The sequence below is a fragment of the Harpia harpyja genome, chromosome 3 (genome assembly GCF_026419915.1).
Source record: "Harpia harpyja isolate bHarHar1 chromosome 3, bHarHar1 primary haplotype, whole genome shotgun sequence".
Classification (NCBI taxonomy): Eukaryota; Metazoa; Chordata; class Aves; order Accipitriformes; family Accipitridae; genus Harpia; species Harpia harpyja.
The window spans coordinates 2938955-2965498 of NC_068942.1; the positions used below are offsets into that span (position 1 = coordinate 2938955).

The window sequence follows — 26544 nt, forward strand, 5'->3', positions numbered from 1 at the left end:
CTGGCCCGTCTACTTGCGTTGCAAGCCCCATGTGCTGCCTATTCATTTCCACAGCTACAAATTATTAGCTGTGGAAATACTGGTGAAGTGCACCCGGTGAAAGACAAAAGGCGATCTCTCAAGATAGCAATTTATAAACATCCTTAGAAAGTTGGCAGGGCCTAGGTCTCCTGCTGGCAAATATTTAGAAGATTCCAAAGGATTATCTTCAGCATCCTCATATTACGTGTAATTGCAACCACAGAAATGTACTATTAAAATGTGGAAGTCCTTAAAACTGTATACAAAAAAAATCTCAGTACGGATACTAAGTACTCTGTCTTTGCAACACTCTCAGGATATTATTATTATTATTATTATTATTATTATTATTATTATTATTATTATTTTGGTTTTGTTATTGTTACATTTCAGCTGTTACTGAGTAGTCTGTAATGGCCAGGGTCTTTACTGTGATCCACTTCAGAGCTTGCCTAGAAAGCCACGGGTGTCTAACTATGCCACTCTGCTGTGTTTATGAACACGGGGACTGGACGGGACTCAATGGCAGATGCAGTTATCGCTGCCACCGCTGAAATACGAATACAAAAAGCCCGGCACCTCTGAGAAATGGCTTCTACCAATGTACAGCTTAACCTATATGTGCACAATAGCTCCAGCAGCAGCCCTGTAGTTGGTCCTTTCTAGTCCAGTCTCCTGCAGGTCACACAGAGTGCGAGGTCGGTGGCTGTCCCCTGGCACTTTATTCTCCCACGCAAGGACGAATGAACAGAGACTCGGCTCTGCCTGCTGCAACCCACCGGAGACTGCGCACTGATCTAATCCGGGGAGGTGAGGAGAGGAGAAAGACAAGGTTTCTATGCCAGCTGTTTGTCTGCCACAACTTATTTCCCCAGTGGAGCAAGAAAGAAGCAGGAGTCAAACAGAAATGTGACAATGAGTCACAGTTTGGTCCTTATTTTGCTGCTAAGAGCTGTGCAACTACACGTTTCGTCTGTCTCGGGGCAGGCTGCAAGGAGACGGGCTAGCCCTGAGGCTACACACAGCTTGTCAGAGACAAAATCAAAATTAGCTTCTGGATTTCAGACCTTTTCTCAGGCTATTTGATGACTATGAAAAGTTTTGAGATGCAAACCATTTCAAAAGGCAGATTTAACAAGATCTGTATGCTTGAAGATTAATATACGTGAAACTGATAATATATGAGAAATAACACACGAGAACCAGAGGGTAAAATCAGGACGGCTTCACAAGTGCGATAGCCAGAAGCTAACAGCAGTCTCCAGTTGGCAAAAAGTTTAGCGAAGTCACACGACAGGCAAGAGGGAGATAGCTACTTCTCATGGTAATTCATGAGTTGCTGCTAGAGGTGCGAGTTGTGCCGACTGCAAAAGGGGTCTAGATGAATAAATTAGATTAGATGATCCATTTTGATGGCTAAAGGCATGTGAGGTGTTTCCTAGCCTTCAGTTAGACTGCTGTTTAAGCATCAAATTAGGAGGTTTCTATAGAATTTATTTGCAATAAGCAAATTCACAAAATGAAAAGATGTTTTCTTTTTCTGGCTTTCAATATTGATGCGGAAGCAGAGAGTATACCTTTTGCAGTGGGGTAATGAAAATACAACAATTTTGGCAATGATTTTTTTAAGGAATCAGTCTGCTTTTGTTCAGAAGTACCAGGTTAAGTCAACAGCCTAATTACCCAGAGGGACAAAAAGTCAAAAAACCTAGGACTGCCTGTAAAAAAGTAAGTCTTTGGGCCTCCAAATTCTCACTGAAATTCCTTAAAACTTGGATTCCCCTGTGCCTGTGGGCCTGGACAACTGAGCAGGTTAGTTTGGCTGCAGTCTGGGTGCTTTCTTGTAGCCTATTGAGGCAAGCAAGCATAAAGCCAAATTTGTTAGCTGAAGTTTTAGGTTTAAGAATTTGCGGGCAATGTTACTCACAGCTGGTACGGTGTCTATGCATGTTCGGTTGGTACAGAGAAACTCTAACATGTTGTTACCTTAGGTAGCCCCTTAGAAAGTCAGCTAGCTATGGACAGCAGGAAGCCTTAAAACCTAGGAACCAGAGGTTTAAGCTAATGCATCCTTTAGCTAGTCCATGATGGGCTAAAAGCATGTGCGTGCAGTTACCTCGTGTTTACTTGTGTGCAAACAGCTGGACTGTAGATCTGATCATTTATTCACTTTTTTTAAAAGAACCTTGTGCTCATAAGTATTTGGAACATATTTTAAGGTTGTTTATATAATGAGAAATATGTTTAAAAGCCTAGTAGTGTTTGCAAGTCATTGGGGTGATCAGTTCCCACTGATTTAAAAACAAAATCTGTGCAACTACTTAGATTCTCAAAAGTCCCAGTCTACACTTTCAGGTACCTAATCCTTGTAAAAAAAATCTAGTCTATAAATATTTTGAGTACTTTTACCCATTGCTTACGATGTAAACCGTGAGTAAGAGGTGGATTCATGCTGCTTTTACTGCTCTGCTCTGGAAAGCAGAAACTGGTTCAGTTTAAAACACATTTCATAATACAGGTCTGGCTGCAGTCCAGGACACACTGAGGGCAGAGAAACCAGACGTGCCCTCTTTGAGGCAGGTCAGCTGCTTACAGAAATGGAGAAGCTTTCTTTTTCTTTCTGATGCTGATATTCCCTGGTTTGTGCTCTGTTTAAGAAGATTGAACTAGTGGGCAGTGCTCATTTTACCAGCTTAAACCATATTTAAAATAGTAGAAGGTGGATTGCTTTAAATCAAAATGATTGAAAAACCTTTTAAATCACCAACTTTAATCATGATTTAAACCAGCAAACAAGAAACCTGGGTTTCAAAACAGCAATTTTAATATTTTTTGTATATGTCTTCTATCATTCTTTTTCCCAAAAGAATGGAAAAGAGACACTGATTTCTGTTTGCTGATTATTAATATGGTGACTGAGTACAGCCTTTCTCACTAAATTTGTGCCTTTTACTCTTAGAGAGAAAGATAACCTAAATATTTGTCTATTAAACAGTTCTGTAGTTCAGGAGCCATTTATCCAGATTCTTAGTCTTTAGGGGGAGGGCGGGGGTGTTATGATAGAGAATGGTAAATGGTGCATTTCTTTTTTACTAGATAATAATTTCATTTTTACTTGTGATTTCTGTCAGGCTTCATTAGGATGGAAATTGGAATTCAATTAAAATGGTACAAACCCAGCATTTTAAAATTGTTTATTTGTGTCTTGTAGATGTACTGGATATATAGGAAAAGTCAATTTTAGATAGAACCTGGTTTGATAAGCTAAGTGATTTATTAAATAAATATAATACTATTTGTAATTTAGTTTCTGGCCACTGCATCCTACAAGAATATATAACTGACAGAGCTCATTTTCTTTCATGTAATGTTTATTCAAAGGGTAGAGAAAGAAAATGTATTTTCTACTTTAAAAAAAAAAACCTAATTACTTCTTGACATAGAATAAGATAGTAATTGACTTCAAATAGTAAAATAAATTGAAATTAAGAACATAGTCTTTGCATTTGCAAACAGGTTATACTAAAAAGAAAAGGCTAGCTTAATTTGACTCCATTTGCTTAACCAGTGATTTCCAACAGCCCAGTGATGTCTTTCACTTTCTTCACAACTGTAGGGCTTGATCATAGCTTTTTGTTTAAACAAAAGTGATTTCTATAGGTGGTAGTGTAAGAGTGTAGAGTAGTGTAAAAGTGTAGTCCTTAGCATGGGTTTTCTTATTTTATATTTAATTTTTAAAAAGTGTATTTTTAAAAGCATTTATAGAAAACTTCTGTTTGTGATTCAAAAAGCACCAACAATTATATTCCCTGCCTTCCCCCACTGCAGCATCATTTGAGTGGGGCTTCAAAAGGAGAATTATTAAAGATTAATATTGAAATGTCTTCAGTAGTTGCAGATGTATAAATAGGTGTAAAACAGCAACAATGTCTTTTTCCACAGTGCTCTCACACTGATTTAAAACCAGTTCAAAGGTATGGTCAAAGAGAACTTTACAGAGACATGCAGGCTTAATATCCTTACTGCTTTACACTGGCAGATCACACTGGTAACAGGGAAGACGAAGTAGATAAGCAGATCTGAACTGTAAAGTCACTGCATCTAAAGACTTAAAGCTATGGACAACCAGCTATACTTCTTATACATATGATCCCACTGTCAAGTTCTCCTGTCAGCTTTAAACATTTGTACTGGTAATTACCATTATTTCATATTTTAGTCTTAGCCCTGGGTCTTTATATAAATCTCGCTTTGGTGCATTGGAACATGACCATTCAGACTTTAGATCCCTGAGTGGGAATGTGTTTAAGCAGTATGTGGTCAAATGGGACCAGCAAGATTTAGCATCTAGTTTTATTCCTAATAAGTGCCTACAACACAGCTGATTTGCATAAGTCTATGTCAGGAATTAGGAAGCATGTACATGGCAACCAAGTATTTGACTAACGATGGAGATAGTGACACCACTAGGTAGCAGAGATACCAGATGACAGGGCCAACGGTTCTTCTCCTGTCCCATGTTCTGTCCTTTCCTTCATAGCCCCTGATACTTTTTTTGCCCTGTAATAGTTTTCCTTTTTCTATTTCTCTTCTCTTCCCTCTTCCAAGATCTGGTAGATAATACTGCAGGTAATATGCAGAAGAGGTAACTCTGGTACCTTCTCTAAATGCAGAACGTAATCAGAACATGGTAAAGCACACAGCAAGCAGCTACATTATTCTTCAGACTCATTAGATTTTGAGGAAAAGAGCTGAGCTAACAAAACAGATCATGTAAAGTACAGGAGGCCAAACAAAAAAGCTGTAGAAGGTACTGTTGGGGCTTTTTTCCATCCCAAACTGTCTCATATGCTAAAACTCACCTATGTTCAATTTCAGTCAAACCAGTTCAGTCGCTCAAAATTGTGGTCATTGCTGGGTTTTGCCCTTAGAAATCAGAATGAAAAAGCTGTGGTTTTAAGTCCTGAATAAGCCTCACTTGAGTCCTGTGGCTGATTTGGGCTTTTTTTAGAATCAGTCCTACAGCACAGTATGAACTTACCTCTGGCCTAAAAGTTCTGCTTGGTGCCATGTGAAGGCATTTACCATAAGAAAGGAAAATATAAAATGCCAGGCACAGAAAAACTTTCTCACTGGAGAAGTCTCCTCTTTCTACCCTCAAAGACATTTTTAAAAAATTCTTTACAAATATGTAATGAGTAAAGACCTGCTACTCCCTGTACATGCTTATGTTCTCACAGCTTCAAAAGTTTTTCTGTACCTTTGCCTGGAGTCAAATTGTCAAAGGCACAATGAATCTAAGCCTCTGTAGCCTCCTTTGGTATGTAAATGAACCCATTTTTTTCCTATATTCCATTATGTAGATTTAAGTTGTGGTTCTCTATGCATGTCAGGAAGGCTAAATCTTGTTTCAATCTTCGCTAAGAGGTTATTCAGAATTGACACAATTACCATAAATACAGTTTTCTGGTAACTATTTTACTGTTTTTAGAGGCATAATTTAATACATCTATTCAAATGTTAAGATCCTCATTTTGCTTTGACCTTTTCTTCCTATAACAGGTAGGACCTTAATTTTGGCTTCAGGTCTATCTATGTAACTCCTAGTGAAGTCAACTGAATTGCTACGGAAGCATGTATGATGCAGGATACAACTTAACACCCCAAAGAGGCAATATCACATGTATATGATACAGTTCAGTCTATATACATTTCATAGTTTTATAATCCCAATATTGAAACTGTAATCATAACATGAAATTAGTATATTTTTAATTGCTTTTCTTTTTTTAAGAGAAAACTTCAAACCCTCTTCGTCCTAGAGATTTTCTTGCATCACCATGCATGATAGGATTAAAAAATGTGAGCATTTCACAAGGAAATATCCAAAGTTAGACTCATCCCTTTAAATACTTAGTGGTTTTTCAGTTTGGTTTGGGTTTTTACCAGTATTATATCACTAATTATAGCAAAAGATCCGTGACAGAGGTTGAATGTCGCTCCTGTGTGCCTGGGACAGCTACATGCCTAGATGGCTGACTATATCCTATCACTTAGAGCAGAACCACTACACACACTGCTCTTAATTTGTGTCACAACCTGTAAAGTCGATGAAGACATTTTGGTAGCAGAGAGTGAATTCTGACGATACAAGTTTTTCTTCTGCTTCAAAAAAGAAAGGGCTCAAAAAGCTTTTTTTTCTTTCTGTTTATTTTTAATCTGTAAATATATTTGATAAAGTAATCACTTTAGTAAGAGGCATGTCAACTCAGAACTAAATACAAGCATTTTTTTCACAGCAAGAGTAGCCCTGTTATCAGACGCCCAAGCAGAATTAATCCATGTGAGATGCATTTATCCTAAAACGCATCTCTTGTTCTAGACATCGTCATTTTGTATTGATTACATAAAAGCCACCTGAAGTGCTCTGGAGAATGTCATGCTCTGCTCTGCTGTTAGCAAACCAGATGAAGTGATGAATTTCCAGATCAGTAATGGCCAAAACTCCTCTTTCCCAACCTACTCTCTTCCTTCCTTCCCCTTCCAGAAAGAAGTGCAGCAGGGCCCTCTGCCCAGAGCCACACCTCCACGCCTATTCCCCTCATTTATCACGAGTGAGAAATCCATAGATTTTGCAATACAACTTTATTATATTTTGCCTGCAAGTTGCTATTGAACCAGAGGTTTCCAGTGACTTGTTGTTTTCTTGTAGTGATTTATACAGAGCTCATGTAAGAAAGATCACAAGGGAAACTTCGCTAGGTGGCTGTTATTCTGGAAAGAAGGGAATTTAGTAATTTTGGAAATTATGAAGAAAACAGCTACAAATATGTGAGAATGCAATTTCAGGAAAGCCTTTTTGCTTTGCAAGGTTAGCTGCAAATATTGATGAGGCTTCAGCACACACTTAGAATTAAAATGAAATGTGAATTAAATGTGCATATGCAGATATTAGTGCATCGGGGTGGGGGGCAATGTGCAATTTTGCCCAAGTTAATGAATTAAGATAATTTCAACTCTACAGGCAAAACAATGACGAGGGCTAGGTTTTTGTCTTAAAAACTAATTAGCGGGAAGTTTCTTTTAAGAATATATTTGCCATCGTTTCATTTGTCGCCCAGTACAGGCTAATGCATTTCACACTGTGAAGTGCTAAAGGCAGTTCCACAAAAGAGATACAAATGACTAAGTTAGTTTTACAACATGGTTGCTATCCACTCTTTAGTGTGTCATGCTAAGCGCAGAAATCCAGAAATCCTCTGCATCTGCAGCAGCTGCCAGAACTATAAAGTGGCACTGGATCTATCTTTTTTTTTTATTATTCATTTACTGTGATAGTGCCTAGAGGTAAGGACTGCATTGGGCTAATCACTTTACTTCGTGTAGCAAGAAACAGTCTCTACACTAGAATCTTACAGTAATTTTAACTTGTAGAGATTCTTTGATTTCCTTAATATTTTAGAGAATAAAGTCCTCTTGGTAATAATTTTAAGCTTTAACGGTCTAGTAAAGTAAATATTAAACTATAAGACTCTCCAAAAGTTAACATTGTAATTCCTGAGAATATTTTTAGTGCTTACCTGTGCTATTTAGATATATAAATCATGCGTTACGGTTTTTGCTTGCTGACTGTTTTTTTTTTTACATAAGTAACCCAAACAAGAAGACAAGAGATTACTCCACTCTCCACTCTGCTGGAGACAGCCAGATCTGGTGGGCTTCAGGACCCACGAGCTTCCTCGCTGCCCCACGCCAGAGTCATTTGCGGTGGGATGCCTCTCCTCCCAGTGCTAGATGGCCGGGATGGTTCCACATCCCCAGGGGCAGTGATTTTGAGTCTGTTCTTGAGTCTCAGAAATCTTCATGTTCCAAAAGAATTTTTCACCATAGCAGAAATTGGTCTTTAAATAAATGTTTGTCTTTGAGTTTTAACAATAAGGCTTCAGACCCTGGAGTATAGGGTCTGCCTAAACTTAAAACTAGACAAGTATCTTTGCAAGTCTAAGGCCCAAGATTTCTTTCACAATGTGGCCTTTCCTTAGATATTGCAAACATTATGTAAAATTTCAACTAACCCATGTCCATTCTTCTTTCTATGGCTCTGAGCTGCTCTAAGAGATGTTGAATGCAACATAATGTTTATTTCCAAACCTCATCAAGTTGTAATCATTGACTCCCTGTATCTGCAGACTCAGCCACTTTCCCCTTTATTCTTTCATTAAGCTCGTTACATTTTCTTGGCATTTCTCAAATGTGAACACAATTTTAACTTCCAGATGTTCCTTCTTTCCCTCAAAATGCCCAGGTAGACAGATACGGATTGCATCTTCTCTTGAAAATAGATGTACATCGGTTGCATTGGAGCAATTCCAGTGTCAATATCCCACTGGAGGAGGCAGCTGTTTTCCAGGTGAAACTATTTAACTAGCAACAAAAACCACCTTATAATGCTATTATGTGTCTGTTTTCTAGCCCAGCAATCTCATTTTCAGCCAATTCCACCTCTCCCTGTTTTTTTGTTTATGTGAATAAGTAGGAAGAGAGACGTTTCCTCTCATCCTGTGGGATGTCTGCAAAAATTTGTGCAGAAGTCTGAATTCCTGGTCATGTAGGCGCACAGGACATAACAAACGGTTACAATTAGTGTTAGGTCCTTGTGTTAAGACTTAGAAAGGAATGGTGAAATAAAGCTTGTATTAGTAAGTCCCTAGAAAACTCCCTAGATCTTCTTCCCACCCTGCACTACTCATTTTCTCAGATGTCTGGAGACCAGCCTGTAGTTCACTATACAGTATGGAGATCAATCTCTAATCTGAAAAAAAACCCCACCCAACCAACTAAAAAAACACAGATATTTTTATTTGCACAAGAATAGGTATCAAAACAAACAAAAATGTGTAAAGTGTGCTGAAAAACCGGAGTGTTTACAAAAGCCTGTGAAGTCCTGGTAGTACATCATGTTCCTCTTTCTCCTCTCAGTTCTCATCTTTGAATTTAAGCAATACCAAAGGTATTCTCTTTTAGAGTGTGCTTTATTTAAGTAAATATAAATTAAACATGAGATACAACATTAATGCACTTTAAAATAGAATATTCTGTGTATTCTGCAGACAGACAAATGGTGGTGTTAAAATCTTCAGGCTTAGTGCACTTCATGAAGAACTGTACCCTGTCTTAAAGTCTGTGTTTTTGCAGAATCACATTGTAAACTTCAGAAACTTCATTGTACTTTTGAAAGTATATTTTATTATAGTAGTTGTCTCAATAGTTTCCTCACTAAAACAACTTTTGTCAGCTGTCCCTAAGGAATATACAAGTGAAAACAACCTTCCCACAGATTCACTGGTTCAAGTTAGTGTGAATGAAAACTCAGCTAATGTGTTCATGCTTTTACAGGACACATTCTCTACATTCATATTATTGAAGATATCGTTCCACTTTTTTCTCTATCTCAGTCCTAGTTTTATTCTACTTTTTGCATTTACTGTAAACTCTTACATTTGTGGACTTATTGAACATGTCAAGTCAATACCTTTGAAATCACTGTAGTTGCTATCACTACTAACGCAATCCTTGTTATCTTTAAGTTTTTGTTGAGAATTGTTTCACTTTGTCTAACCGAATAATCCTAAGTCTTCAAAAAGTAGATGCACTTACTTAGGTCTTTAATGAAAGTTGCCTACATGAAGTTTGCTATATCTCTGAATCTGGTTTCGGAAAAGATTCTCTTGTTTTCAGCTACAGTCAGGACTTCATATCTATGTTTGCTTTCAATCTTTCCTCTTCTTTTATGCCTTTATTTCTTTTAATTGGAAGAATCAAACTTTTCTGCTACAACAAATATAGAAATATTACCTTTTATTGTCCCAGTGATTGGAGAGAATATTTTCAATGGTTTTGAATAAAACTAGAATTACAGTAGTGTCTCATCAGCTGAAAAAGAAGAGCACACATTCTATGTGAAAGAGCATGTATTTTTAGTCCTTTGTTATCAGTTAGTAAGCTGCTGATTTACATCTGATTGCAGAAACATTTTTTTTGTTTTGTGTTTCCAACTTGCTTAGATGCTAGGGCAGTGAAGTGGGAAGATAAGGAAATCATAAATTATTTTATTCTTCATTGATTTTATAACCAGCATTTCATGAACACCTTTTTGGACATACATATGAATAATGTGAACTTCCCAACACACAGACTATTAATTTTCTGTGGATCTCTTGTACAAATACCATTTTCATGGCTTGTGTGCTTCCAAAGGTATCATCTGAATTTATTCTGTGTAAAAGCTACCTGCCCAAATTTCCACTATATGAATCTGCAAGTGCTTCAGCACCCTAACTCTTCTTAATCTATACTTCTTTCTGCAGAGAAGTAGCTCCTGACTAAGGGTGATGTGAATTTAAGTATCAGCTGGGACAGAACTACACTGCGCATGATACAAATCCTGACAATATTTTTCCATGACAAGTAGACCTTGCACTTTCTTATACTTGCAGATTTGTTGTCAACATTTTCAGCACTTGATCATAGGAACGGTGACTTTAACAAGCCCCTGATATTTAGTGGTCTTCCGAGTCCATTTGTGTAGTAGTTTGTTAGGGAATAGCACCCTCTGAGGAATGAATACCCAAGGGACTCTGTCAGGTTGTAGTCTGCCAGGTCTGAGCATTTCTGGCAATGGAGGGAAGAAAATCTAACCTGCACCTCCCCAGGTAGGGACAAGGAAAATGTTCCAGCTCTCTCCCACAGTAGGTATCTCATGAATGTCCCTTAAAAGCTGACAACACCACTCCTGCCCTAATCAGCAGGATGAGCAAGCATGAACTGTTGATCTGGGCTTGGAAACAGGCTCAGCTGTAAATAAGACTGATGTCTTATTTACGTCTTATTTGCCTGGTTAAGTGGTGCGAACCTTTTGTTGCAGTTCCTAATGGTAGAAGAACCCTAAAGGCATGTTAACTGTCAAAAGCAGCCTGCCTGCGCAGGTCCTGGGGAGTGCATGGGATATGCCCTGTAGTATGTAGGTAGAGTTCTTTAAGAATAACATCCTCTACAGTTTTTTCCACACTTCCTATGTGGCACCTGGCCTAAGGTTTAAATAAAGCACTACCTTAAATAAAAAGCCAAGACAAGTTATAGCAAGTATAGTACAATGTCTTATAGCCTACTTCTATTTCATACTGTGAATCTTATTCATTATTAGTCATTCAATTATTTTAGATACATTTTGTATCTATTCTTGTCTTCCACCATAATACTTTAACAGCATTCTGAATGTATTGTCCTTTTGGGGGATGAATTGTGTTAGTGAGTGGAAGATTATCAGTTACGCGACCATAAGAATGAAGTCAATGTAAGCTGTAAGGCTGAGATATTGACTGTAATGTAAATGTTCATCTTCAATAAATGTGAAAGTATGCATTTTTTATTTATTAGCACTTATCTAATTACAGCTGAAGCTGCACTCTATTGATAGAATAGAAAAGGAAATTAATAAAGAAAGGTTAGATGATGAATAGGCCTTTGACCAGAATATAACAGCAGGCAAAATCTTGCAAAGATGTATACAGAATAATTAAGTAGCTCTCGAAAGCTTTCTTAAAAATTTAGAAAGGACTATCACCATCTACATCTGCAGAGGACATCTCGATCTCTTTTCATTATACTGACAACGTTATGAGTTGAGACTGCTGTATTAATATTAAAGAAACTTCAGAGAATTGCTTGAAAGTTTCCTTAAATGAGAAAGTAGCAGTAGCTTTGGTATTCTTAAAATCCAAGATGGAAAGATTTCAAGAAACTTTATATACGTGCTGAATGTGTATAAGTGGCTTGAAAAGATGGGCAAAGAAGATGAACAACTACACTCAGAAGCAGCCTGTGATTTAGCTTTAAACATTACACAATGTAGGAGGAGCAATGAGCCAGAAGTTAGGACAGGAGACCCAGGTTCAGTCCTGCCAGACTTCCAGTAAGGCCTTTGCTCGTCACTTAATTGCTCCATCGCTTCCTTTCTTTCAAATGAAAATACTATGGCCTTACATCAGAGTGTGAGCTGGAGGGAAGATCAAGGATAGAAGACTAGGGGCAAATAAATCCAGATTTGAAGATGTATAAAAATACCCAGAACAGAACTGTACATTTTGGATATGACCTGAGACTATATGAAGGTTTAGTAATTAGGAAAACATTGTGTTTATATGGACACGTTTGAGCGTCACTAGAAGATTTGTGAACACAGCCCAGGCGGTTTGGAAAGCCATATCAGGCTAAAAAATGTCCTTTCAGCTGCTGTCTCTATTTCACTGATACGGAACAAAAGAGTTTTTCTGTTGGATGAAAGAGAGTGGGATGAAAACAGGACAAATATGCATAAATACCCTTTTTGGGCATCACAGTTGAACCTGAGGCATAGGTATGCAACTTTGTTCTTCTCTTTTCCTATCACCGTGAGAGTCAGGGAGTGAAGCGCAAAAATGCTACAGTCGGGGCAAGATGCCAGGAACATTACAGAGGTCCTGCAAGTGCCTGATGTGCGTGCAAGGCGATCAAGCTGGGTGAAAACTTTGCAGCACCTGCTGTTACTGTGGGCTAGGAATACAGGAGCTCCTACTAGATGGATCTGCTATTACAGAGAATGTGGGGAGGTGTTACAGCTTGTGATTGAGAGCCGAATGGTTTTGCGATGACTTTGTGCGTGTTTACAGCAGATGCTAAAGATTATTTGATTTAGAATGCATGGGAGGAAATAAGGAAACTATCATTCCAACCAGGTCAAAATTTTTCCCTGCCGTAGCTCACTTTCTGTTCCAGTTAGGAATAACAACATGGAGGGGTCACCTCGAGATGGAGGCTTTTTTTAACTCCGAATAAAATCTTTTAAACGGCACTGACGCAAGACTTTAACATTATGAATGCTTTTTGGACTGATTATGCCATTAAAAAAGTGGAAAGGTTTTCTTCTGTTCTAATATGTATCACTGAGGTTTGAGGACTGCTCTGCTGAAGTCTACTTAGATGTTAATTAGTCTTGCATGGCTAAATAAGGTGGCACCCTATTTTGTCTCAGTGTCTAATATTTTGATGCAGACACAGGAATTGAGAGAGACTATGAACTTCAGAAAGATTCACATTCCAAAAATATAAGTAAATGGATGCCCCATCCATGCATAGGGCAGAGAGGAGCCCAGAAAGGGCAACTCAGAGATATTTCAACACTTTTGTGCCATTTCTATGCTAGTGCTGATTAGAAAAATGCCGTGAGAGTGAATTAAAATTAATGATAATGTCACAACATTCTATGCTCTGCACAAGCATGTGTAGTTTGAATTTGTTTTCTAGAATTTGGATTCTTATATTGTTAAAATAATTTCACAAATATGTCTCTCACTAGAGATTATTTTTATTTCATTTATATTACAAACACATAAGCTTATCATCAATTTGTTCTTCCTGGTTTGGGTTATATGCTTAGAAGCTTAATGTAAGCAGGATAAAGAGCTTTTTTAGACATACTCTATATAGATAGATATTAAAAATAAATTATCTTTTGTTTTAGATAACTTTGAATTCAGAGAAGATTTTTATCTCACCCATCACTGAGTAAGTTTAAAGGACTGTTAGCCTACAAGTAAATTTTTCATATGAATCAGTTTCAAGATTAAGATGTCACTTCTTCGAGTCACTTAACAATTACTCCATGGATCAAAATTATTTTTTCCTTTCTAAGGCCTGAATTCTATACCAAAAACATCCTCCTCAGGTATTATAGCTTTTATATGGATAAATATTTACATGTTCAAGGACGTAGGGGAAAAGCCAGTTTTACTTTTATGATTCAGCAAATTAATACTGAAAAAATACATATATATTCACATTAGGAACTTGTTCTGTACTACTGTTGGCAATTTTGTGCTTAGTGAAAAAAATTTTGCTTTAAAATTATGTCATTATTGCTTTATGTGGAAGCCATTAATGCAGAATGTTCTGGCATATATACTTGAAAAAAGCATTCATTTGGGATTTGGATTTACTCTCTCAGGTGGGAAAATAAGTTAGCATCTTTTGTAGGAAACAGGAAAATCTTGAGCTACGTTCATCAGCTGATAACTCTGCCAATTCTTTCTCTGTAAATCACAAAAGTTGTGTAATGCTGTTATTATACACCAAAAAGTCTAAGCAAAGAAAATATCCTGCCCATATAATAGCACTAATATCATACCCACAAAAAAATATTTACTTTAATAACCTTGCACTTCTTGCATATTTCCATGGCTATCTTACATGACATTTCAAGTTAGAATTGATGTAGAAATTGGAACTTCACTCATAGTTTGGAAATAAAACAAATAACCTTTTTAAGTGCACACATCAAAGTGTTGCTTTTAATGAATGCACTCATTTTTGCCAGAAAAAGTCATAGCTGAGTTTGGATTCCATAGTTTCTTCAGACAAGTAGTAATGGAGAGGCATGGAGCTGTACAGACTTGTGCACAGATTATAATCCAGACTTGCCTGTAATTTGAAGTTTTATTTTATATGCCACATCGATATTTCACTGCCTAATAAGCGATAATTCTAGGAATTATTATAGAGAATGGCTCCATTTCTGGAGCTAAATAATGTAGCCAGGTAACCACTTCTTGTCATTTATCACTAGGATAAATTAGAGACCACTCTGAATCTCGTATCTGTGTGGTCAGTTGAAGTCTTTATTATTTTATCTCATCTACTCTGCAGAGAGCTGAAGAGGTGTTCTAGGAAGATTTAAATTGTAGGTCATCTCTAGCCTCTTAGATGAGTAGGGTTTGGGGCCTGATTTCCAGGTCATGGAAGCAAGAGTTCTAAACCAATCTGTAGGTTATTCATTGTGCTGTTGAGTAACTCTTCTGGGTTCGTTTGTTCAGAATATGGTAGTGTGAAAATTAGCAATATTAGAAGTCCTCTGGGCTTAGGTATGGTTACAAGACAGACTCACTGATAGTCTCATTTGTTGTTAATTTACTTGTGGATAAAAGTCAGATATTGCTAACAATTTCTAAAATCTGGTCATGACCTTATTCTACTGACAGGTGTTTATTGATTTGGGCTGACAGGAGGAAGGATGCAGAGAAAGATATGATTACTGAAGTGATTTTGTTTTTTCCTCAGGTAACCTTCAAGGAATCCTAAGTATTCTTGGTTTTCCTTCTTTTCAGTGTGTAAATGAGGTGCTATAAAAATACCTGCATAGGGAGGAAAAGAGAAAAGAAAACAAGATACCTAGGACTCTATACCTCTACATGAATACTATGTAGCGATCTCTTCTCATCAAACTTGAATTGACAAGTTTTTCACACATTCCGAAACTTGGCCAGGGTATAATCCTAAATAAAATGGATTGAGACATGGCTAAGTCATGGTAGCTGGTTCAGGAATGGCTGTGAGTAAGGGAGGGCACAGTGACTTTTTCCTACTTGGTCAAAGATTTTGGTACTTGGAATGGGTCTCAATAGTCTCAAAAACATCCCATTTTCTCCAGATTATTTAATGCTCATTTGAAATAAAGTTTTCTTCTAAAATGTGAGTGTCTGGCATAAGCTTATATTAAAGAAACCTTTGTAAGATAGTGTAAAGATTTCCCAGCTCTTGAGAATCTTGGAACACATTTTATATGACAGAGGTACTGTGAATATGTACCCTCAGCAAAGATCAACTGTTCTCACTGTGACGGCATATCCTATGTGTCTCAGCTGCCCATAGGGATCATGCCTATTTCCAAATAAAGATCAGAGATGAATGATAATATTAATTTAGTCTATCAAGGTTAAACTTCAGATTACCATTTTTGGAATCAGTATTGCAAAAGAAAAATGATAAAACACACCATTAACTTTTACCTAAGCACTGAATTCTATTCCACGGTGTCAGTTCAAGAGCCCTCTCGTGCCCTAAAACTAAAGGGATATTTTCCAAAGGATTCTTTCAGACCAAAGAATAAGAAAAGAAAAAACAACCCAAAACCTTCAGAGGAACCATTTCTATCATGACTGCCACTGCTTCCTAGAATTCTTTTCTTATGGGAGCACACACTGAATACAAATAGTATATCAAAAAGTATTTTGGACGTATATTTTGATAGCCCCATAAGTGTCAAAGCAAGCTTCAGAAAACCTTGTTTCCCTAGTATTTTAGGTGCCCATGTAGTGGACTTCCCTTTAGCTATTCTGTGAGTATACAGATGGAGTACTCTCACATTTATTAGAAAATAACTCCCTGACAGAAGATGGACCTTGGTTCATCTGTTCCTGTTGACTATAGCTAACTACTGTCTGTCATGAAATTGGTTATACTATTTTGCAAGCTATATAAAAGTTTTCAGTAGATCTCTTTCAGTTTTCTCTCTCCCAGACAGCACAACCTGTAATATAGTTTCCTGGGTAAATTGTCAGGTACGGATGAGATATATCACTGACATAGATGACTGACTTGTCACGAGTCACTTGCCACTTATTGTAGTTTTCCCCTTTTGTCAGATGAGGAATTTTGTCTCTCCACTTTTTTAGCAAGTCTTTTCAATATATATATATTTACTGCATAACACTTAGGATAGCAATTTCTGTATTCTTGTTGGCTAAAAATGCCTTTTTTCCTCTGTCTCTTGTAAGGCAGCTGGACCAAGTCTCTTCAATATGACTTATGCATATATATACTGAAACTATGCATGTGGTGATCTCCATATTTGAGTGTTGTAATGACTGGACAGCTCCATATGGAAGACTTGGCAGACTTGCGATGTGAGACACTGCTTCCACCATAAGTTGTGGAGAGTACATTGAATTATTGCTAGAACTACTTTCATTTTCAGAGTCTGTAGATATCAGTCCAATAAGACATATAAAGTTGGTCCTACTTCCACTGTCAGGTTAGCTTGGAATAAATGAAAGCAAGCAAACCATCTTATTAATCGTTCCTAGATAAACTTATTTGAGAGGTAATGGTAGTTCCACCAGAGGAAGCACAGATCTGGAATTGTCTTTACAGAATTTCTTTATACTGATACACTTGTCCGGAGTGAAGACAGAAGTATTTGTAACCTACTGTTTATCCTAGTGACTTTCAATATTTATTATGACTATCATTATTTTACAGATGGGAATAGATTCTTTTTCTTTTTTTCCATAATGAAAAAAAATGTCAATGTTTTTCTCTAATCCCCTCTGAAAGTTTCAGGGATGTGTAGATTTGAGTCTCCAAAAACAAATAACAAGGGGAATGCATACAGTGCTCTTGCTTCAGAAGGCTTCATGCTATTTAAAGATAAATGGCAACCATTTTCCTCCAACCTTCATTTTGACATTTTAAAAGATAAGGTGTACCTCTCAGTTTATATCAACTCACAAGTATGTCTAAATATCCCGTTGGCATCTCTTTCTGAAATGTCAGATTTCTAAGATAAACAGGAAGGTAAAACTTCTTTTTACTGTTTTAGAGCACCAATTTGTTTCCAAAGAAGGGAAGGTATTACTACTGATCAATAAAAAAATTCAGGTGTGGAACCAAACAAATAATGGATTTTTCAGGGTATTGGTGGTTTAGGATTAAGTGTTCAGAATTCAGTTACATTCTTATCTCATCTGCATACTGAGAAGCTGGAAATGAAACATTTGCTTTTTTAATAAATCTCAACATGTCTAAAAGAAAATGTAAAAACTGTATCAAACTGAAGAGGTCTTTCAAAGAGAAAAATTTAAACGTCCAACTTGCAGATCATGAAAGTCTACTGCCTTTTGGAAAGGGAGCAGCTCAATGTCCCTTTGCCATGCTTGAAAACTGCAGTAAACGACACTTTTCTTGTTCTTATCAACTGTACTTCCTGCAGTTTTGATTTTACAGAAGTAATTTATTCTGTGTTGATTATGGTTAACCCCTGTGGTCTGCTAAGTTCTCAAGAAATTACTACACAAAGTTATATAGGTGTAAGTAAAATGATCTATAAAATTTCCCAATAAAACCTGCTAACTTTTAAACCTGGTCCTTAGGGCTTCCCTTACTTTTCTTTCTAAAGTCATTTCAGGTATGAATTATTACAGAGAGGTTTGCAATACAATCAGTCATGTAAGACTATTTCAGCAGGCTCAACAACACAGAAGATTTTTAACTACTAACTAACCACTAATCCCTTCTGTGTCTGTTGTACTTGAATAATCAGAATAATCTAAAAGCTCTTTGAAATACATACACACATAAGAAACAACCATACAGAGACAGAAGGTTAAAGGTTGTATCAGCATAATGTTCTTTATAAGCAATTTTGGAATGAAGTGAAGGCATTTTTTACACTTCCTTCCAAAGGTATAAGAGAGAAATACTCCACTTAATACTTAATACTCCACTTAATTTGGAGTATTGACAAATGGTCTACTAGACTATGAAATTACACATGTAAGGAAAGATAGAAATTCAGCTCCGGATCACAGAAGTTCAACTTTTCAAGTGATTTAGGACTCATCTCATATGAATTTTCAATGGGATGTGGGCTCCTAAATCCTGCAGGCATCTGCTGACCTAAATGGGCTCTCTGAATTCAAAGGTTAGAAATATATCAGCTGAGAGAGAGTTAACTTATTTTACTGCTGATCGTATTTTAAAACACAATGTAATTGTGGTCTGACCGAAACTGGTCTCCACTTCACCTCCCTGAAGTTCTCAGATTGCTTCAAGACATCTGTACAAATAGGGAGAATTCCTCTTCTTCATACGTAATTCATCTAATACTACAGTTCATACCTTGGCCTATTCCAGAACAAGAAGTAATAGCTAATATTAGTATTTCTTCAACAGGATCCAATGATGCATTCCTCAAAATGCAGATGTTGCCTATTCGGTTTTCATCAAGGCTTTTTTTGGGGGGAGGGGAAGTGTTTGGTAAGATTTTTGTTCCCACTCTTCTCTGCACTGGAAATCTGTCTGGAACAAAGAGACTTTTCTCAGTTAGATATCCTTACTCCTTTTCAAAATTTTCTAAGTTACACTTGTTGTTAGAACAAATTGAATTTCCCGACTGTAGAAGACTTCCTTCCCTACTACGCCATTCCATGCTCTGAGCTTTTCTAGACAAACCATCCTTTATTGCTTGGATTTCTCCCCTCGATCAGGAGGGCTCCTGGGGGGGTGAAGTCCAGGTTTCCCTCAGGGGATTCTGACTCCTTGAGTACAGCAGTGGTCCAAATCCATCATTCGAATCTGCACGGCAAGGAGTTAACCACATATGTCAACTCGTTATATGAGATAGAACCAATCTTTTATATACACAAAAGTATCTTTCAAGTAATCTTTGCAGTTGTCCTCAGAAAAAACAAAATCAGATATATGCATTCAAATAATTGTAGCTACATGGAAAATGTGGGGTTTGGAAGTATTTTGATTTGGTGTTCTTGGAGTATGATGAAGTGCTGTGCTTCAGCTGAATAATTATTTCAAAAAGTGACGCATTATATAGGAAAGAGCAAAATATAGAAAGAAACTTATTTAAAAACATTGGAGCTTAGTTTCTGAGTTTTCCGTATTTCTTTTGTTTAGAGTCATTAGCACTTCACAGCAGGTTTTGAAAAATTGTTCCATGTGGAAAAAAAACCCTCCCATACATTTTATATTTCTCCTTTTTATTATAAAGGGCATTTGCATAAAAATAGTAGATTTGTTTCTTAAAAGTTTATTTTCTCTTGCTGCTCCCTCCCATTTAGAATCATCGTAATCCTCACAATAGGTTGACATGGAAATGGTTGTAATATCACAACGGAAGAATTATGACTGCAAGTAAGCAGCAGGTTCTTAAAGTGAAAAGATCCTGCTTCTGTACAAGTAGCATTGCACATAAAGAGCAATGGAGAAGCAATAACAGAAATAAAACATTGTTAAAAATTGATTTTTCTTTGACTTTGATATTTATTTGATATTTTTTGATGAAAATAAGGTCAGCAAGAACATCAGAACAGCCAACATGTCAGAGGATTGGTCCAGCTGTTGCATTTTCTTGTCTTCAGTAGCAGCAGCCAATGGCTAAGGGAAAACGTATAAGTTCAGGCATTAAATGCTTAACCCCTGCCCTGCCAGACTACTTGCTCAGCACTTAGTGATATGAAATAAAGGAAATTCCTGAGTCAGAGATTATGTCTTTCTATTCAAAAGTCCTTTTTCCTTTCATGCAGTTCACCAGTCCTTGTTATAATCTGGCCATACGTCATTGGAAAGTAATTTTCTGTTCATAGAGTTATGGAGGTTTTCTAATTAGTATTAGTTGAACTATTTTCTTCAGAGATTCTTTAGGGTTTTTTCCACATAGCACATGGTGGTGTACTGTATTTGTATTGGGTTTGAGCGGCAAGGTTTTGGTAGCAGGGGGGCTGCAGGGGGGGCTTCTGTAAGAAGCTGCTGGAAGCTTCCCCCATGTCCGACAGAGCCAATGCCAGCCGGCTCCAAGACGGACCCGCTGTTGGCCCAGGCCGAGCCCATCAGCGACGGTGGTAGAGCCTCTGGGAGAACAGATTTAAGAAGGGGGAAAAAACCTGCACAATCGCAGCCGGGAGAGGAGTGAGAATATGTGAGAGACCCGCAGGTCAGTGCAGAAGGAGGGGAGGAGATGGTCCAGGCGCCGGAGCAGAGATTCCCCTGCAGCCCGTGGGGAAGACCACGGTGAGGCAGGCTGTCCCCCTGCAGCCCAGGGAGGACCCCATGACGGAGAAGTTCATGGAGGACTGTCTCCTGTGGGAGGGACCCCAAGCTGGAGCAGAGGACGAGTGAGGAGTCCTCCCCCTGAGGAGGAAGGAGCGGCAGAGACAACGTGTGAGGAACCGACCCCGACCCCCATTCCCCGTCCCCCTGTGCCACTGGGCGGGGATAGGTAGAGAATTTGGGAGTAAAGTTAAGCCCAGGAAGAAGGGAGGGGTGGGCGAAAGGTGTTTGTAAGAATTGGGTTTATTTCTCATTATCCTTGTTTTCATTTGATTGGCAATAAATTAAACTAGAATTCCCTCAAGTCCAGTCTGGTTTGCCCATGACAGTAATTGGTGAGTGATCTCTCCCTGTCCTTATCTCGACCCATGAGCCTTTCATTGTATTTTTTCTCCCCTGTCCAGCTGAGGAGGGCAGTGATAGAGTGGCTTTGGTGGGCACCTGGCATCCAGCCAGGGTCAACCCGCCATAGTATCCTAAGAAACAGTCATTATTACAATCCCAGAGTATATATCACGCCGTAGAATACAGCATTAATAACTTTCAGTTTTCACCTCATAGTATTTAGTAGTAGTAGTACTGTTATTAGTATTATTTACTGATACTGCATGAAGTACACATTTTCTTTGAACTAGATAATGAAATGGCTTGATAGGATGTATCTTTTATTCTACAAACTTCTTATTGAAATCGATGAGATCGAAAGATTGGTGTACATAATTTCTTGGAGAACGAATGGAAAAGATTAATACAATTTACTTCCTTAAATTATCAGATGCTGTCTATTGATCAAAAATAAAACCAATACAGATATAATAACAGAAAAGGAAATTAAAAAAGTACACAGCACCATACGTAATTATAAATGCCTTTTCTGAATTCAATCGTTCAGTTAATTTTCATGCACCATCCTCTCCATATTCCATAACCTCTATTCTATTTCTTTTGTCATGTAGAATTGGCTGCTGGATAATCTCCAACCCTATTTTCCACATTTCATAAAGAATATTACATTTTTATAACTATCAGTCACCAATAAATCTGCAAATGTTCCCTCACAGACAGTCCCAGTCACAGCTTTCTAAGCCTTTAGTCTGCAGAAAGACTACCTTTTAATTTTGAGAAGTTTGCCAATATATACATGATATGTGTTGAGAGGTTTTTGTCTTTGTACTTTAATTACATAAACTGTAGAGCAACATTTCAGTACTCTGTGCGATGAATTTAGAAGTCTGTAAATTCTGGTATCAGTTGTGGAACTCCTTTTATACATTATTCCCTTTTAGTTATTCCAGTTGCATTCATTCATTCCTACGCACGGGGATGTAATATGGTACAAAAGAAAAGAAATAGCTGAATGTCAGCCGTCTCAAGAGAAGATTTATGCTGCAGCTCTAAATAACTTAGCTTTTCTTAAAATTGTCACATTTCTGCTCGACAGCTTGCAGAAGCTCCTTCATACTCAGAAGATCTACAGTAGGTGCCCGCCACCCATTTCTGGACTGAACCGTAGATCACTGCCCTACTCACAGAGGCTATTGCAGATAATGGTGAGAGAGAGGAGCTTTCGAAGATAAGCTGAATTTACCTATTTAAGTTGTCTTTCCCAGTTTCCCTCTGCCCCTCTATCAGCAGTAGGAAGAATGTTGCCTTTATATTACTATGTATGTCCAATAGAAAACATGATCCATATTAGTGGATTTAACTAGGTTCCTAACCTATTGAAGTTTACCAGGACTACAGATCCTCCCTAGTAGGGTAAGTAGTTTTAAATCCACTGTAGTCACACGCTTTAGCAGCATTTGGAGGAGAGCCAAAGGTTTTGCCCAGCTGGACTCCTCTTGCTTTTCCTCCTCTGAGCTGTTCTATGCCCTGTTACTCATCATCCACTATCTGCATCTCTTGGCCTCTGGTGCCAGCCAAATAAGATGATGGAGGTTCTCTGTCCAAGTGCATACAGTGGGTTCTGAGTGGGTTCTTCTCCCTGCTCAGCATTTTGTTCCCCCATAAATGTATGAAGGAAGCGAAAAGCCTGAGTCCGGTGAAGAGTTTTCAACCCCCTGTGCCTATGGAAGTGCTGGGAAATTGGCTACATGCTTATGACGAGGCAAAAGCTTTCTGGACAAAAGTCATTAGACCACTTCAGGAAAGAATATTGATACTGATACTTTGTTGCAAGCTACTAACTATTAACCACAGCAGAAGTTCTGTCTTTTCCTTCCCATTTGTTATAAGCCAAGGGTGCAGAAACCATAACACAGAGATGCAAAGAGGAGGATGCCACAGTCAGGCACAAGTACAACAGGCATAGGTGTAGTCTTTTCTTGTGGTAGAAAGCACTTTCTCTGCATGGGAAAAGAGTGATTACTGTGAGAGCTGCAGAGGTCTGTGGAATCACTAAGGGTGATGTGCTGGGCCTGAAAAAATGCAGCAGATTATCATATATCCATTGCCCAGTCCTTCACTGAAGGGTTCTAATCCCTTGTCCTCTCCTCCCTGTGGTTCCGTCCTTACCACAGGCTGAGACTCTGCCTGCCTGGTCGCAACAGTGGTGGATTGATAAGGTCACCAGGTTAAAGCCCAAGGCTCGAGCCGGTGCTTAACGTACAGTGTCGATTTATACAGTCTTTCTTTCTCTTTTCTGCTCCCTTAATTAGTATTTAAATATTCCAAGTGAAGTGGAATAGGTCGAACAGGAGCCATTAATGACCTGAATCCAGAATACTCTATAGCCTATTTATTGGAGTGTTCATCTGGGGAGTGGAATAGACAAGTCAAAATCTACCAGCTCTTTCATTTAGAGCAGACTGCACTGAGGCTTCTCACATCCCAACTGAATTGCCCTAGCAACAATATTATTATTTAAAAGGGAACAACCTCTTTTTTTCAGTAGCGTGACTAGCCCTCTGCTTTTAATATGCTCAGCCTTAAAAAGGCATTGCACATTAAATATTTTACTTGATTTTTTTTTTTTTTTGGTGCGCTTGGCAGAACAAGGACTGTTATACATAAAATAACTATGAAATAACATAGATACAGAAAATTACTATTTTACATTTGAATGAGTCTGAATGGAGTGGGGATATTTTTTGTTTCAGTTTGGGTTTTTTGTTTTGTTTTGTTTTTCTTCTGGGGTAGTGGAAGGTATAGTAGCTGAACTGTAAAATCAAGTGCCCATCCTTAACCATGGACTCCTATGTTTATTATGCCTTAAGGAGACCTTAGCTCACAAATATAAAGGGTATTGTATCTAAGCTGCCAGGACTACAAGCTCACTCTGGACTCTGAAAGTCGCACGGTGTTCTCCTCAAAGTTGTCACCAATTGTCAAGGTTTATTTATACTTACAAGACCTTATGGGTCTTCAGATTGTATCTTAAGTGACAATTCTGAAACCAGAGGAATAGTAAGAATCTCAGAGTTTTAGCTGTTTGGAATTTAGCAAATCAATCTGTTGATGTAAAGGTGACATTTGTGACCTGATGGGGTCTGTGAACTTCTGTGTGCATGAGAAATTGTGATGTGGAGTCAGAGGTATATATCCCCGGAGTAATCTTTTTATAGAAATGTATATATAACTTTTTAAAGTTCCCGTCCTCATTGAAAATCAATAGCAATCACAACCCAAAGTGCCAGGAGGCTCTAGCAGACATGTGGTGGTGGATTAAAATTGGGTGGCTGAAATTGTAACAGCCTTCAACTGCACCCTCCACTCCTGTGACAGATGTTGACTCCCCCAAAGCAGGGACAACTGATCTGCTCATGAATCTCCTGATCCACTGCAGTCTTCATCTAAAGTAAACTGACTTGGCTTCTGGTGGGCTGTAACACAGACAGTGAAATTTGTCTTGGGACAGAAAATGTGTATTATACAGGGGGCGGCAAGGATGTCTGGAGAAGTTCAGGGATCTGATTTTAACCTGTTGCTGAATGACCCCTGTCAGCTGTAAAAGTAAAACTCAATAGGCTCCATCAGGTGATTTCAAAGCAACAAAAATGCCTGTCTTTCTCATCCCCCCACTGGGCACCTGAAGCCCCACTGACCTCTTGGGCAGGAGCTCCGCTTAACTTTGGCACTTTTCTGAGAAAAAGGAGAATTGCTGCTGGCTGGTCTGACGGAAACATTGCCCATGTGTAGGTCCCCTCTTTCTCTACTGGTCTAGTAGTGTAAATGGCATCACTGCAGGTTTGGGGAGGAGGTTACAACTGGTAGGAGATGGACAAAAATGCACACAACACCTCAGCACGGCAAAGCAAGGAACAGGCAGAGAAAAGCATCAGGGTAGCACCATGGGTACTGCAATAACAGAGTAGTTGTAGGAGAGAGGGCAATCATCTTGGTGTTATTACCTCTTCTTTTTGGAGTCATGAAATTCCAATGATATAGATATACAATCCACCCTACCTGAGAATATGTAGCAGCAATGTCTTCCTCAGGAGTCCTCAGATAAACTCCTCCAGCCAATTTTGTTTATATTAGTATCTAGGGACATAGACATCTATTTTCTGTGTTCAGTGGTTTAGGACATCCTGTCTGGATTCTTCCAGGCAGTTCAGAAGTCACTGTCCTGTAGATGATGCCTGCCACTCCTGTGAGGATGTCTTTGATATCATAAAACATCTATAACAACAGCGGAGACCTTTCTTAGGTACCTGAATCATACTGTAAGCACACTCATCAGGAAAATCTAGCAGTATAACAGCATTTTTCTTAGCTTGACTTCCAGTCAGATTTGAGTCAATAGCTGTTCACTCCCACCTCAATGTGTGAATGTAACGGTGGTGATTTTATTGTATAACATCCTGAGTTTTTAAGGGGAAATTTGACGTGGCTACATCAGTAGCCAAAAGCATGCAATAGATAACCTTCTAGCAAACTTGAACTTCATCTCTGCAGCATTGCTCAGATTGATAAATTGTGGGAAACTATTTCTTTCACCAAAGGCGGCACATAGCAGTCTGAATTTGAAAAGTTATGTATACTAAATAGGAAGAAACTATTTTTATATAGCAACAGACCTAGAAGAATGATCCTTTGAATGGTAATTATACGTATAAACCTATATCTATATACACACACAGAGTTTTAATTGCTTGTATTATAACTGCAAATATCTGTCATTAGTATGTCCTTGGAGATATGCTGTGGTACTAATCAGATTTGTCAAGATGAGACAGTACCTTTCCATTCTCTCTTACACATCATAAACTCTGACTGATATCCCCAAGGGAAAAAATGCATAATGTGTCATTTATGACCTGTTGCATGCACAAATTACTTGCATTTTGTATGCAGTAGGATAACAAAATGCTATTGATTTTGAATTTGACTTTAGGAAGCTGATGTTTATTGCTAGTTGTCACTTGGCAGATTTTTCTTCCTACTGTGAAATGTTTGATCTAAAATTTATGTTTGGAGAAAGGGAAGCAGTGATGGGTTTATAATATTAAAAAAAAAGTGTATAAATCCTATCCTAGTAGATAGACATTATTCATAAGCAGAATAAACATTCTATAAATAAGACTAAATTTCAAATAAGCAACAAAAAACATGTAATATGCCAATCTTGTTCTGCTTACACAACACTGCTGTGTGGCAGAACAGCTTTCCGGGGCTTGAAGCAAGGCACTGATCAGTGTCAGGATGCTTGTGCAGAAGCAAGCTTAAAAGGTAGAGCTAAGGGAAGTACACACAAATGCAATGCACTACATAATAAACAGAAGAAATGTAGAATAGTAGAACACTCTACTGATATGACAGATTAAGATTTAGGGAACCTCTAAAACCAAAATTGTCCTTCCCAGTTCTACA

At 38.1% G+C, this 26544-nt stretch overlaps 1 protein-coding gene across 13 annotated transcripts in view; it reads left to right on the top strand.

Annotated features, from left to right (window-relative positions):
* Nucleotides 1-26544, top strand: part of TRDN (triadin) — a 242223-nt gene that overhangs the window by 10094 nt on the left and 205585 nt on the right. For 11 of the 13 annotated variants that reach the window (XM_052781173.1, XM_052781170.1, XM_052781179.1 and 8 more), the window contains exon 2: nucleotides 8327-8431. The exons of the other annotated variants lie outside the window; for them this stretch is intronic. In XM_052781173.1, the coding sequence (XP_052637133.1) occupies nucleotides 8327-8431 (105 nt within the window). The remainder of the gene's footprint in view (nucleotides 1-8326; nucleotides 8432-26544) is intronic. 13 annotated transcript variants of the gene reach the window in all.